General features: G+C 41.1%; 1 protein-coding gene across 1 annotated transcript in view; it reads left to right on the forward strand.

Moving 5' to 3' along the window:
* The window catches only part of LOC137876508 (prenylcysteine oxidase-like), an 8,186-nt gene extending 1,095 nt beyond the window's left edge, over nt 1-7,091 (forward strand). Inside the window, exons 2-7 of the mRNA XM_068716134.1 lie at nt 505-711; nt 1,385-1,559; nt 2,497-2,708; nt 3,116-3,256; nt 4,018-4,429; nt 5,099-7,091. Coding sequence (XP_068572235.1) covers nt 505-711; nt 1,385-1,559; nt 2,497-2,708; nt 3,116-3,256; nt 4,018-4,429; nt 5,099-5,348 — 1,397 coding nt within the window. The 3' untranslated portion in view covers nt 5,349-7,091. The remainder of the gene's footprint in view (nt 1-504; nt 712-1,384; nt 1,560-2,496; nt 2,709-3,115; nt 3,257-4,017; nt 4,430-5,098) is intronic.
* Nucleotides 7,092-13,578: the final 6,487 nt, after the last annotated feature.

Raw genomic sequence — 13,578 nt, forward strand, 5'->3', positions numbered from 1 at the left:
TTTGTACAGTGATATACAACAGAAAGAAGTCCATCTCATATTTAGGAAGAGCATTTTTGTTTGTCAAATTACTTTGAACAATCAATCTCAATCAAAGACTATGATTTCGTATTGAATCATATTAAGAGCGCTGTTTAAGGTAAACCCTGAAATGGAAATTTAGAAAATGCTCTACCTACTTCCCACTTCACAGAATTACCCCAACACCCCATCAAAGACACCATTGTTTCTCATGTACACTCCTCTGTCCAGCTCTAGATATGACTGACCACTAAAAGCTGCGAAATAACAGAAAAACTTAAAAAACTTAAAATTACTTTTTAATTGCTCAATTGTGATTAGTTTATATTCTATATTAAGTAACATACATGTTATCTGCTGTACAATAATTCAAACGGTTCAGTATGATTAATGGTCATTCGTTTTCTGCCAAATTTCACTCCAAAGCCACATTCTGATTTCACTCTTCTTCTCTGTCGTTGCCTCTGATCCTCTGTGCTCCAGCGGTGGTCGGGGCGGGGATAGGAGGCAGTGCCACAGCCCATTTCCTGCGGCAGCACTTTGGCCCTGAGGTCCAATTAGATGTGTTTGAGAAGGGGGAGGTCGGAGGTCGTCTTGCCACTGTAACCGTTAATCACAACGACTATGAGTCTGGAGGTTCCATCATTCACTCCCTCAACCTCCACATGCAGGAGTTTGTCAAACAGCTAGGTTTGTGTACACACACGCACGCACACAAATCTTAAAAGGCAGAGAAGACAGTAAGTGAATGTGACTGCGTAGCATTCATTTAGTCACTGTCTGTCCTTTTCTAGTTATCTTTATCGGAAAGGATGTATGGTTGCATGTTAAATAGTCAAAAGTGACTTAAAACGAGAGCTGGGCTTCAATGGGACCTGCAAACATCAGTTCAGGGTTACAAGCTAAGAAAATGGGTTTCTTTGCGGAAATGAGTTGCGCTTTTAGCAGAATACAGAGCTCCTGTGTAACAGCGATGAAAATAAGTATCTAGCTTGATCAGATTCATTTTGTGCCTCCAGCAGATGTAAGCTGAGCAGGAAAAGTGACCATCAGTCAAGAAAGGTTGATGGTTTGAACTTAATAAGCGGCACTACACGTGTGGCTCTCTTACGGGAAGACAAATCGTAGTGGTTCTGCATCCAGTATTCAGTGCCCTGCCAAAGTAAAACGGACCACATGACTGTTTACATCTTCTTGTTTATATCAAGTCCAGAAAGGTTCAGAGAAATATAAATTGATCAATGTCAAATCACAGTTCGTAAAGTATAAAGGGGAAAATATTTATAGTTTAATTTGAAAATGTTCCATGTGCCTTTGTGTATCTGTGTTTGTCCTTTGTGTCATCCTGTGTCCGCACCTCCAGGTTTAAAGTACCGACGCAGCGTGGCGGGTAAGACGGCAGTGTTTAACGGCGAGGAGATGATTCTGGAGGAGACGGACTGGTATCTGCTGGATCTGTTCCGGCTGTGGTGGCGCTATGGCATCAGCTTCATACGTCTTCAGATGTGGGTGGAGGAAATTATGGAGAAATTCATGAGGTGAGCCAGAAATATTAGTGCCCTGTTTGCTTGACAGGATGTAGCTGTGGTGGCGCTAAACATGGATCTATGCTCCTGTGTCAAAGCGTCACACCTTAGTTGTAGATGTCTGACATGCAGGTGGGTGGAGGTGACGCACTTTAGTTTATACTTGCACCACTTCAAAATAATACGCGATTAATCTGCCTGGTCTGCTCCATATTTTCTCTCATCTGTTTCTGGTAGTCCAAGATAACATAGAGCTCATCTAAAAAGTATTCTTCACCTTTAAATGATGCCAAACATATTTGCACCACTGATCCAGTAATGCCATTCAGGTTTAAACCTTTTTCTTGCCGCCATTGTTTTCACTCAATTGAATCATAGACTATTGAAACAACTACTTTAGATATATAATGAATGCACGGTACTGCCTCACAGTGTGGCAGTCAATGGGTCAAACCTATGCTGAGCTATTTATTTTGTCCTATGCCTGCAGCTGTAATCACCGCAGAACTTCAACTAAGTGTGTGACTTTCCAAACATGACGTCCTTATAAGTACAACAACAGAACTGAAGTCTTCCATCAGCCAGTTCTGTTTCAGATATCAGGTGGTGCACAACCTCACAAATATGGCCAAGACAATGAATATTTTGCTGGAATTATGTTATTTTGACTCAGTTGAAACATGAACCGGGCTTGGATGCAGCATCTCTGTTCATTGACCTATATTTCCTCCCTCAGGAAGTGATTTATCTCCTGTATCATTTTGTCTTTCTTGCACTCTCTAAATCAACAACTGTGAGCCTGTGTATCCCTTTGTCTGTTTCTCTGTCTTTTGTTTTGCACAGAGATAGGAAGATAGGCTTTCAGATAGGAATGAGGCAATCTGCCCCACTGATTTAGTAATTGACTTCTGTAATTGATAAATCACTATTTGTTGCATGTATAATACAGGATCTACAAGTACCAGGCCCACGGCTATGCCTTCAGCTCGGTGGAGGAACTATTGGACTCTCTTGGGGGGAGTGGCTTCATCAACATGACCCAGAGGCCACTCTCTGATTCGCTGCTGGAGCTGGGCGTGTCGCAGCGGTTCATCGACGAGGTCATCGAGCCTGTCATGAGGGTCAACTATGGACAGAACGTCAGCATCCCTGCCTTTGTAGGTCAGATGAGCTACAAAGGGGGGGGGGGTTGTTGAGTAGAAAAGAGATGGGGAAGAGGAAGGCTTCAGTGCTGATGTAGGTCAGGAGGGAGGAAGGGAAGGAAAAGAAAAGAGATGCGCGGAAGGGAGGAGCATGAGTCGAAAATAGAAAAGAGGGAAGAAAGGTGAGAGGAAGGGGTGGCCTATGGGAGCAAGAGAACAGGAAAATGTGTGGGCAGCTGGTAATTGGTTTACAGCACTTGGCCGTGTGTGTGTGTGTGTGTGTGTGTGTGTGTGTGTGTGTGTGTGTGTGTGTGTGTGTGTGTGTGTGTGTGTGTGTGTGTGTGTGTGTGTGTGTGTGTGTGTGTGTGTGTGTGTGTGTGTGTGTGTGTGTGTGTGTGTGTGTGTGTGTGTGTGTGTGTTTTACAGGCGCTGTGTCTTTAGCTGGTGCCCAGAACAACCTGTGGGCGGTGGAAGGAGGCAACAAGCTGGTGTGCTCCGGCCTGCTGAAGATGGCCAACGCTAACCTGCTGCAAGCACAAGTCAGCTCCATCTCGCCCATCTACTCGGGTACAATCCCCAGGAGCAGAATATTAGAAACTTGTAACCTGGGGCCAACGGTTCTTTCTTGTGTTTCCGAAGTGTTTTACAAACTGGGACGTTTTGGGTATAAACATCATTAAAACGTGTCACTACTGGGGAAGACACAAGTATGGAAGTTAAGAAAGGCCGCGATAATTTGAGTTTTACAGCAAGTTACAGATTGCAATCAACTGAAATGTTTCCAGTGCGCCAAGCAAGTAGGAGAACTACTGCGGTCAACGTAAAAAACATCTAATCTAGAGCCACTGTTCGATTTGTCCGTTCTGGGCTCCTGTAGAAACATGGAGGCCGGCTCAAGGAAGAGGAACCGCTCAGTATGTAGATATAAACTCAGCTCATTCTAAGGTAACAAAAACAATGAGTCTTAATTACAGGTGATTATACACTAAAGACAACATATGTGTTATTATTATATTCCCTTTCTGGCTATAGATCCCCCTAAATGCTACAAAACTGTTCCTTTAAGTCAATGAAAGCAGTTTGGCTTCGTATTATCAGCCGTTTATTTATCAGCCATCATTTTATTATCGGAATAGTACAAATTTACCATTATTGGCTGCATATTTTGGGGCTAGATAGATAGATAGATAGATAGATAGATAGATAGATATACATTATTATCTATCTATCGTGCATCCCTAGTAGATTCCAGGGGAGTGATGAAGATAGATTTGTATCTGATTCATGTAGTACAGTGTTGACTTTGATTGTGTGTGTTTTCCTGACAGGCGAAGTGCCCCAGTACCAGCTGAGCTTCACCACAGCCTCAGAGACGGGATCGGAACTGTATGACATCGTAGTGTTGGCGACGCCGCTCCAGGCCAGTGTCCAGTCCGGAGTCCGGTTCCAAGGTTTCACCCCGCCCTTTGAGGAGCTCCCCGGAAACTATCACAGCACCGTAGCAACCATTGTCCATGGTTACCTCAACACGTCTTTCTTTGGTTTCCCGGACCCTCGCCTTTTTCCTTTCGCCAGCGTCTTGACAACCGAGACGCTCGATCTGTTTTTCAACAGTGTGGCGAGTGTTTGTCCCGTCAACATCTCGACTGGCTTCCGGCGTAAGCAGCCACAAGAGGCTGGAGTCTATAAAGTGTTCTCACCACAACCTCTGGACAAGGCTCAGCTCAAAACACTGTTCAGGTCAGCCACTCCCTCCTTGGCAAAGTAATCATAGTATTAACCTGGGCCGCAACTAACTATTATTTTCATTATTACATAATTTGGCAATTATCTTCAATCTCAATTCGTCATTTGGTCCAGAAAATAGTGAATAATGCCATCGTAATTTCCAGAAGTTGGCGTATATATTTTGCTTGTTTTGTTTGACCGTTTGTCCAAACCCCAAAGATATTCAATTTATTATCATAACGGACCAAAAAATATTCACATTCGTGGAGTTGGAGCCAGTGAATTGGATTGAATTTGGGGCATTTTTGTTAAGAAAGTGACTTAAACAAGATTATCAAAATTGTTGCAGATTTATTTTGTCAGTCCAACTTAAACATTTCCTCTAGATACATTCTGTTAATTTAGTGAGATAAGAAATTAACATGATGCATGCTAGCAGGTCTGTATATGGGCACAGCAGTGCTTTAAACCAAATAATGTCAACATGCTAACAGTGGGGTTTAAAAAGTCATGATGTAAAGAATTGTTATGTTTACCAGCTAAATTTAGCTTATTAGCGCAAACCACAAAGTACAGCTGAGGCTGATGGGAATGGCATTAGTTTTGCAGGTATTGGAACAACGAGGTATTTTTAAAATCGCAGTATCAACTTCCCTCCTTGACTGTACCTCTCAATCTCAGGTCGTACTACTCCGTGCAGGTGACGGAGTGGCAGGCCTACCCTTGTTACGGCAGCAGCCAGGGACTGTCGCCTGTGGAGCTCCACCCCAATCTCTACTACCTCAATGGCATCGAGTTGGCTGGCAGCGCGATGGAGATGAGCTCAGTAGCGGCCAAGAACATCGCGCTGCTGGCTTACCACCGCTGGAACAGACAGACGGACATGGTGGACCAGAAAGATCTGATGCACAAGATCAAGACTGAGCTATGACCTGGTCAACTGTAAACCCTACAGCATCTGTATTAAGGTGCTACATTTAAAATTTTGACTGACGTCTCAAGTGGCAAAGTATATTGATTCGGATCCAAGTAATACAACATACATTTAATAGACTGAATCAATGAGTAATTCATTGAACATAATCTTACCCTGCCTTATCCTAAAGAAACTTAAGCATACAAAAGAAAAACAAGTATCAAGTCTAAAACTAATTTAATCACACCACTAAAGAAAACTATGGTCCTGTGCTACTTTTCAAAGACCATTGCAGATATAAAAGACATTTTTCAGTACTGTTTTGGGATTGATTGCTAATGCTAGTTAGTGGTTTCATCCAAAAATGCATCTGCAGAAAGCTTTTCTTTGCCAAGAAATAAGGAAACCAAGCAACTGTGGAAAACATCAGCTATTATCTCAGTCGGAAGTGAATGGACTTTTAGGATTCACCGTCTTATTGAGTTGCTGGTGGTGTGAATGAACACCAGTTAATATGAATACCAGTTTAAGGTCACTGGTGATGCTCTGTGTAAATAAAAAATGCTGTGGTTAAATCAAGAAAACGCTCTTGGAATCAAGATTGAGCGCATGAATGAGAGTCTTATGAATGGCTGCTTTTGTCTGCCTTGTAACAGCGGTGAGATATGAGACAGATCAGTGGTTTACTGCCTTCAGGCACATAAACCAGCCCTCTGTCACATGATCAAAAACAACTGCAGCCTATACATTTAAGGCCTGAATCTCTATAAATTGATTTGTGTAAATTAATAAAATCATTATTCAGTGACTCATAGCAGTGGCCACTGGTGCTATGCTCTATTGCCCCTTTCATCACACTATTTCATTGTCTCCCTTTCCTGCTGCTTTTGTTCTATAATCCAGTGGAAAGATTTTTTTTCGGGAAACAGAGCCAACAAGCTTTCACACTGGACCAAATGAAAGCAGAGGACAGATCCGTGGCTGCTGGTGGTAATGATGACACTTTACTCTCAAGCCCTAAAGCTTTATTGAGATGCTACATTTAATAAGCTTTGTAATCTTGGAAAAAACGCATATGAAGACAGAGTTGGACATTCGCTTTCAGAAATGGCAAGTGCCTAAATAGATGGCGTGATATGAAAACCTTGACTGTTGATTATCTTCATAAGTAATGCCTTGTTTTGTTAATTTAACTTTTTGACTGAAGTGGATTTTTGTACTCAGAAAACCTAATTTAACTGTTGTCAACTGAAAACCTTGGCGTCAGAAATCATGGTGGTCGATCTGAAATGAAGACAAATTAAATATTTTTTTATTTCACTCCGCAGCAGCTTTTGTACATAGAAGAGTCAAATATTTGTTTTAATACTACCTTTATGATGTGCTGTAAAACGAATGGACACACTGAGTATTCTAGAACCATCTTGTGGATTGACCATTGACAAAACTCATCAAGGTTCACTTTCAACATCGTCTCAGAATCATCATGAACTGACCGACTGAGCAACCTCCATCCACTAATGAAGGTTGTGAGATTAAAAGTTGAGACAAAGTGAGTAGAGAGACCGTGAGTCCAGATTATTATGTCAAACAGCAGATCTCTGACTGTTCACATCTAACCACTGTTGCTTTACAAATGTAATGTTCTGCTCAGTACAGCATGTATCAACACATTTCATCTGCCCGATAAACAAAATATTGCAACTGTTTATGATTGAAGTGCACTATTTTCACTGTTGATTAAATTAAAGTATTGGATGGATTGCTATGAATTTTTGTTTTTAAAAAATACTGAAAACTCACTCAGATTTATTGTGGGCATTCAGGTTTTATTCCCCGTCTAGTAATAATTACACAGAAGATTCATTTGTTGGTTTTACTATTTTTATTTGAAGTTGAATTTTCTTCTACTAGAATGGGAATAAATAAAGTTATGAAAGTGATATTTCACTAACGGGACGTCTACTGTGGAAGGTATAAAAAAAGTTGGTTTACAGATTCATAAATCACATCCATGCAGTTAAACGGACGACATGCTGCAGCTTTGTGTCACTGTGATGGAAGTTTTCATACTGGGCTCCAATTATGAGATCCCAAATCTGCCTAATTTACCCACTAAATTATTTATTTCAGTCTTTGTGCCCTGAAATTGAACAAGTGGCCATATATCTCAATAAATGAATTTGAGATCCTGTCACTGTCCTCTAGATCACCAACTATTTCATGTCAAAGATCCTAAATGAATTTTAGCAGACCATCATGGACCCGCTAAGGTTTGAGACAGATTTCTGCTCTCAGTGGAGAAAGATTGATTCACCATCTAATGATTTAAACGCTGTGAAATATATTCTGTATTTTCCAAACGACCTCTTGTGAAGTGTTTGAAAATTAGCCGTTCCAGGACAATGCCGTGGACTGTATTCATAATCAAGACTGTAAAACGTTCAAGGAAGTGGAAAGCATGAAGAGGCCAACAACAAAGCGTATCCTCTTCTCCACAGTAGTCTGTTTATTATAATGTGTATAATTGGCCCTGTGTCTACTCTTCCTTGGCTTCCCAGCAGCAAGAGCACAATCACAATGCTGATAATAGAATGAGGGAACATTCGAAAACAAATTGTCCCAAGACTCAAACATTTGATTAAATTCAGTGCAACATGGGTCATTTATGCTGCGTTAAATATTTTCATATAAATAAATGTCTGTTAAGTCACTATCGCTAAAAGTGGTAACACAGTGTTGATTGAGCCTTTAGCAGAATGATGAATATTACAATATTTATTTTTCAGAAATTATAACTGTTTGTCTCTGGTGACATTCCTGGAAAAAAAGTGCTGTTTTTCTCTGTTGTATAAAGACAAAAAAATGGAACCTACACAATTTTGCACATTCAGCTCATTTATTAAAAACAAGACTGCTAAACTCAAAACAAAATGTCACTGTTTACACTCAAATGGAGTTTATAAATCAACCAGGACGTAAATCTCTAGGATTGCCACTTTAAATTCCACGACTGTATGTTGGCGATCAGTCACCCAAGTCAAACTGCTGCAGTGGTATCCAGATATTTTACTTAAATAAGAGTAGCAATACCAGTGTTAAAACACTCTGTTACAAGTTAAAGTCCTGCATTCAAACTATTACTGAAGTAAAAGTACAAAAGTATTATTAGCTAAATCTACTTAAAGTGTCAAAAGTAGCTTAACCTATAAAATGTATTCGCTAATTTATATTTTGTATTAATAATCTAAATCTGCATTAAATAGTGACCAAAGCTATCAGATAAATGAAGTTGAGTAAAAACTACAATATCTGTCTCTGAAATGTAGTGGAGAAGTATAAAGTAGCATGAAAATACTCACGTAAAATACAAATACCTCAAAATTGTACTTAAGTACAATATTTGGATAAATGTACTTTGTTGAATAAAACACATTTTCCCGGAGGAGACAATTAAAGTCTGAGAAAACCACCATGAAGAAATGGTATTTAACAAAGAATCTAAACTCAAAGGCACACTTACTAGCTTTCAGAGCTTTTAACCACAGCTCACGGTCTTCATTCAGTGAATAGAGCTATAGCTCAATATCAAACAGGTGATTCACATCCGACGGCAAAGAAAATCCTTGAAACAGGTTTGCCCGTTATCACATGACCAATAGTAGAGAAATTAGGTCACACGATGACACCCAAGCCAGCTCCATCTTCTGAGTGAAGACTGTGAATTGTGCTTAACTTAGATTGACTTGTTACATCTGTTTTGTTTCTTATGTTGTTGACAGAGATCTGAAATTAGTTTCCATGCTCTAGTGATATTATTGGCATTTACCAGGTAGAGAATGGATAAAAAATTATAATTGGTTGCATTGTGGGAAAAATCACCTCAATACTCCTTTAAGATCTGTAGTATCTTCAACCCTTGCTGCAAGTATTGAGTTTGAAAACCAAACAATATCTGCAATCTGTCTTTACATTGGTAAATGCACTGAGCTGTCTCACATAACACATAATACATCATGTTAATAATAAATCATGTTGTGTGCCCTGCATGGAAGTCACTAAACATTAGTTTTAATAACACTGTTGAATGGAAAAACAAGTCACATTTCAATAGAAGCTCACAAATTAACCACAATGCGCACCCACTAACACACACTTCATATTTCATCCCATCCTCAACTTGGCAGAGCTCTCTGCAGGCTGTTTGATGCGTGTGTGATATGTGTACTCAGAGACTGTTACATCAATGCAGTGGAAGCATGTAGAGCTGCTGTGTTCATGCTCCTGCCAGCTTTAACTGACCTGCACAGATACATAGATCCAATGGTGGGTTTAATCAGAATCAGAATCAGCTTTATTGGCCATGTATGATTTCGGATACAAGGAATTTGACTCCGGTTTTCACTTTGGTCTCAAGGTACATACACAAGATTACAAATAAACAAGAAGAACATAGAAAATAAAACAAGGACAAAAAAAAGTAGAACAGATGTAAGTATAAACATTTAACAACTATGTACAATATACATATAAATATATGTATATACAGTTGTGGTCAAAAGTTTACATACACTTGTAAAGAACATAATGTCATGGCTCTCTTGAGTTTCCCCGTTATTTCTACAACTCTGATTTTTCTCTGATAGAGTGATTGGAACAGATACTTCTTTGTCACAAAAAACATTCATGAAGTTTGGTTCTTTCATGACTTTATTATGGGTTAACAGAAAAAGTGATCAAATCTGCTGGGTCAAAAATATACATACAGCAGTGCTAATATTTGGTTACATGTCCCTTGGCCATTTTCACTTCAATTAGGCGCTTTTGGTAGCCATCCACAAGCTTCTGGCAAGTTTCTCATTGAATCTTTGACAGAATTGGTGCAGTTCAATTAAATTTGATGGCTTTCTGACATGGACTTGTTTCTTCAGCATTGTCCACATGTTCTCAATGGGATTTAAGTCAGGACTTTGGGAAGGCCATTCTAAAACCCTAATTCTAGCCTGATTTAGCCATTCCATTACCACTTTTGATGTGTGTTTGGGGTCATTGTCCTGTTGGAACACCCAACTGCGCCCAAGACCCAACCTTCGGGCTGATGATTTTAGGTTATCTTGAAGAATTTGAAGGTAATCCTCCTTCTTCATTATCCCATTTACTCTCTGTAAAGCACCAGTTCCATTGGCAGCAAAACAGCCCCACAGCATAATACTACCACCACCGTGCTTGACGGTAGGCATGGTGTTCTTGGGGTTAAAGGCCTCACCTTTTCTCCTCCAAACATATTGCTGGGCATTGTGGCCAAACAGCTCGATTTTTGTTTCGTCTGACCACAAAACTTTCCTCCAGAAGGTCTTATCTTTGTCCATGTGATCAGCAGCAAACTTCAGTCGAGCCTTAAGGTGCCGCTTTTGGAGCAAGGGCTTCCTTCTTGCACGGCAGCCTCTCAGTCCATGGAGATGCAAAACACGCTTGACTGTGGACACTGACACCTGTGTTCCAGCAGCTTCTAATTCTTGGCAGATCTGCTTTTTGGTGGTTCTCGGTTGACTCTTCACCCTCCTGACCAATTTTCTCTCAGCAGCAGGTGATAGCTTGCGTTTTCTTCCTGATTGTGGCAGTGACAAAACAGTGCCATGCACTTTATACTTACAAACAATTGTTTGCACTGTTGCTCTTGGGACCTGCAGCTGCTTTGAAATGGCTCCAAGTGACTTTCCTGACTTGTTCAAGTCAATGATTCGCTTTTTCAGATCCATGCTGAGCTCCTTTGACTTTCCCATTGTAGCGTTTGTGGGCGTTTGTATCCAATGAGCCCTATTTAAATGGCCTCAGAGAAGTCACCAGCTGTAGTCACTCATAATCACTCACAAGAAGTTAAGAGGCCATGCTATGAAGCTCATTTCATTGACACAACTTTCTAAGTCACCAAAATTGCTAATTCATGTTGCTGTATGTATATTTTTGACCCAGCAGATTTTGTCACTTTTTCTGTTAACCCATAATAAAGTCATGAAAGAACCAAACTTCATGAATGTTTTTTGTGACAAAGAAGTATCTGTTCCAATCACTCTATCAGAGAAAAATCAGAGTTGTAGAAATAACTGGAAACTCAAGAGAGCCATGACATTATGTTCTTTACAAGTGTATGTAAACTTTTGACCACAACTGTATATATATATATATATATATATATATATGAACATAAACCTATACAACAACAATGACAATGAAATTGAGGTGATAGTGCAAACAGAAGTAATAGTGCAGAATGACTGTATGATTAATTGTTCATCAGAGTGACGACCAGCGGACAGAAGCTGTTCCTGTGTCTGGTGGTTTTGGCGTACAGTGCTCTGTAGCGCCTACCAGAGGGGAGGAGTTGGAACAGCTTGTGTCCAGGGTGTGAAGGATCTGCAGTGATCTTTTCTGCTTGTTTCCTGACTCTGGAGGTGTACAAGTCCAGGATGGAGGGCAGGCTGGAACCAATAATTCTCTCTGCAGACCTGACAATCCGTTGTAGTCTGTTTCTGTCCTGATTAGTGGCCGATCCAAACCACACAGTGATAGAGGAGCAGAGAACAGACTGGATGATGGCTGAGTAAAACAGAATCAGCAGCTCCTGAGGCAGGTTGAACTTCCTGAGCTGGCGCAGGAAGTACAACCTCTGCTGGGCCTTTTTCCTGATGGTGTCGATGTTGGAGGCCCACTTTAGATCCTCGCAGATTGTGGATCCCAGAAACCTGAAGGTATCCACCACAGACACAGTGCTGTTGAGTATAGTGAGGGGGCTCCTCCTGAAGTCCACTGTCATCTCCACAGTTTTGAGCTTGTTCAGCTCCAAGTTGTTCTGACCGCACCAGAGGACCAGCTGAAGAGCAGTGGGGAGAGCACACATCCCTGGGGGGCGCCAGTGCTGATAGTCTGGGTGCTGGATGTGATTTTTCCCAGCCTCACCTGCTGCGTCCTGTCTGTCGGGAAGTTTGTGATCCACTGACAGGTGGAGGCTGGCACAGTGAGCTGGGAGAGTTTGGGTTCAAGTATTTCCGGGATGATGGTGTTGAACGCTGAGCTGAAGTCCACAAACAGAAACTTTGCGTATGTCCCCGGGGAGTCGAGGTATTGCAGCTTGTGGTGCAGTCCCATGTTGACTGCATCATCCACCGACCTGTTTGCCCAGTTGGCAAACTTCAGGGGGTCCAGCAGGGGCCCTGTGATGTTCTTCAGGTGGGTCAACACCAGTCTCTCAAAGGTTTTCATGACCACAGACGTCAGGGCGACGGGCCTGTAGTCATTTAAATTCTGTGACGAAGGATTTCTTGGGGACAGGGATGATTGTGGAGCGTTTGAGGCAGGAGGGGACTTCACACAGCTCCAGTGATCGGTTGAAGATCTGCATGAAGATGGGGGCTAGCTGGTCAGTACAGACTTTCAGGTAGGAGGTGAACACACCGTCTGGGGCCCGGATGCCTTCCTTAAGAGAAAGATCCAGCCACTCATTCTGTCAGCTGCAGGATGGAGGTCATAGGTTACTCTGAGAGTTTCCCTGCATCTTGTGATGTTATTTTGTTCCCTGGCTCTGCTATGGCTGTTTGACCTGAAAGAAGGCAGCTTTCAGACCCAGTACTGTGTTGACGTTCGTTTATTTCTCCTGAGTAATACTGAAAGTGAAAGAATAATACGTTTTTTTCTGTAAAAGCTTCAACTCAGACCAATTGCTTTTATTATCGCTCTTTTCCCTAAGTTTCCACACTTTAATCAAAGTCAAAGTTTCTATTTCCAGTAAAAGTGGGGAGGCGGCTTCCTGGAACAGCTGCTTATAGATAATTTATTTTGGACTGAACTCAATGGAGACTGTTTGTGAGTTAATGGGAATCAGGCAGTTGATTGCTTTTTAAACAGTTTTCTACAGGTGGGGGCTAACAACTATATGTTATGGAGAATTGCAATCAATAAATGTTTAATGTTCACAAAAATTGTTGTGAACGTAATCAAAAGAATGAATGTAATGAATGAACGTAATGATGTCCTGTGGAGTTTTCCTGTAAACTAAGTTCCTGTTTACATTCAGTGTCACTCACCAAAATGCACGTTGTGTATTCTTGAGGCCCTCCTGACAAAACCTTCACAAAGCAGTACTTTTTTGTTTTTATGGGGAACCCTGCACTCTGTTACAATCTTGATTACTTGCTAGTTATTGCTCTTCTTCCCTGCTGGTGCCATGCTTTGTTTCTTTGCTCAATTG

Source organism: Cebidichthys violaceus, unplaced genomic scaffold (assembly GCF_023349555.1).
Source record: "Cebidichthys violaceus isolate CVI_PGR_0920_01 unplaced genomic scaffold, fCebVio1.0.p SCAF_20, whole genome shotgun sequence".
NCBI classification, from domain to species: Eukaryota; Metazoa; Chordata; class Actinopteri; order Perciformes; family Stichaeidae; genus Cebidichthys; species Cebidichthys violaceus.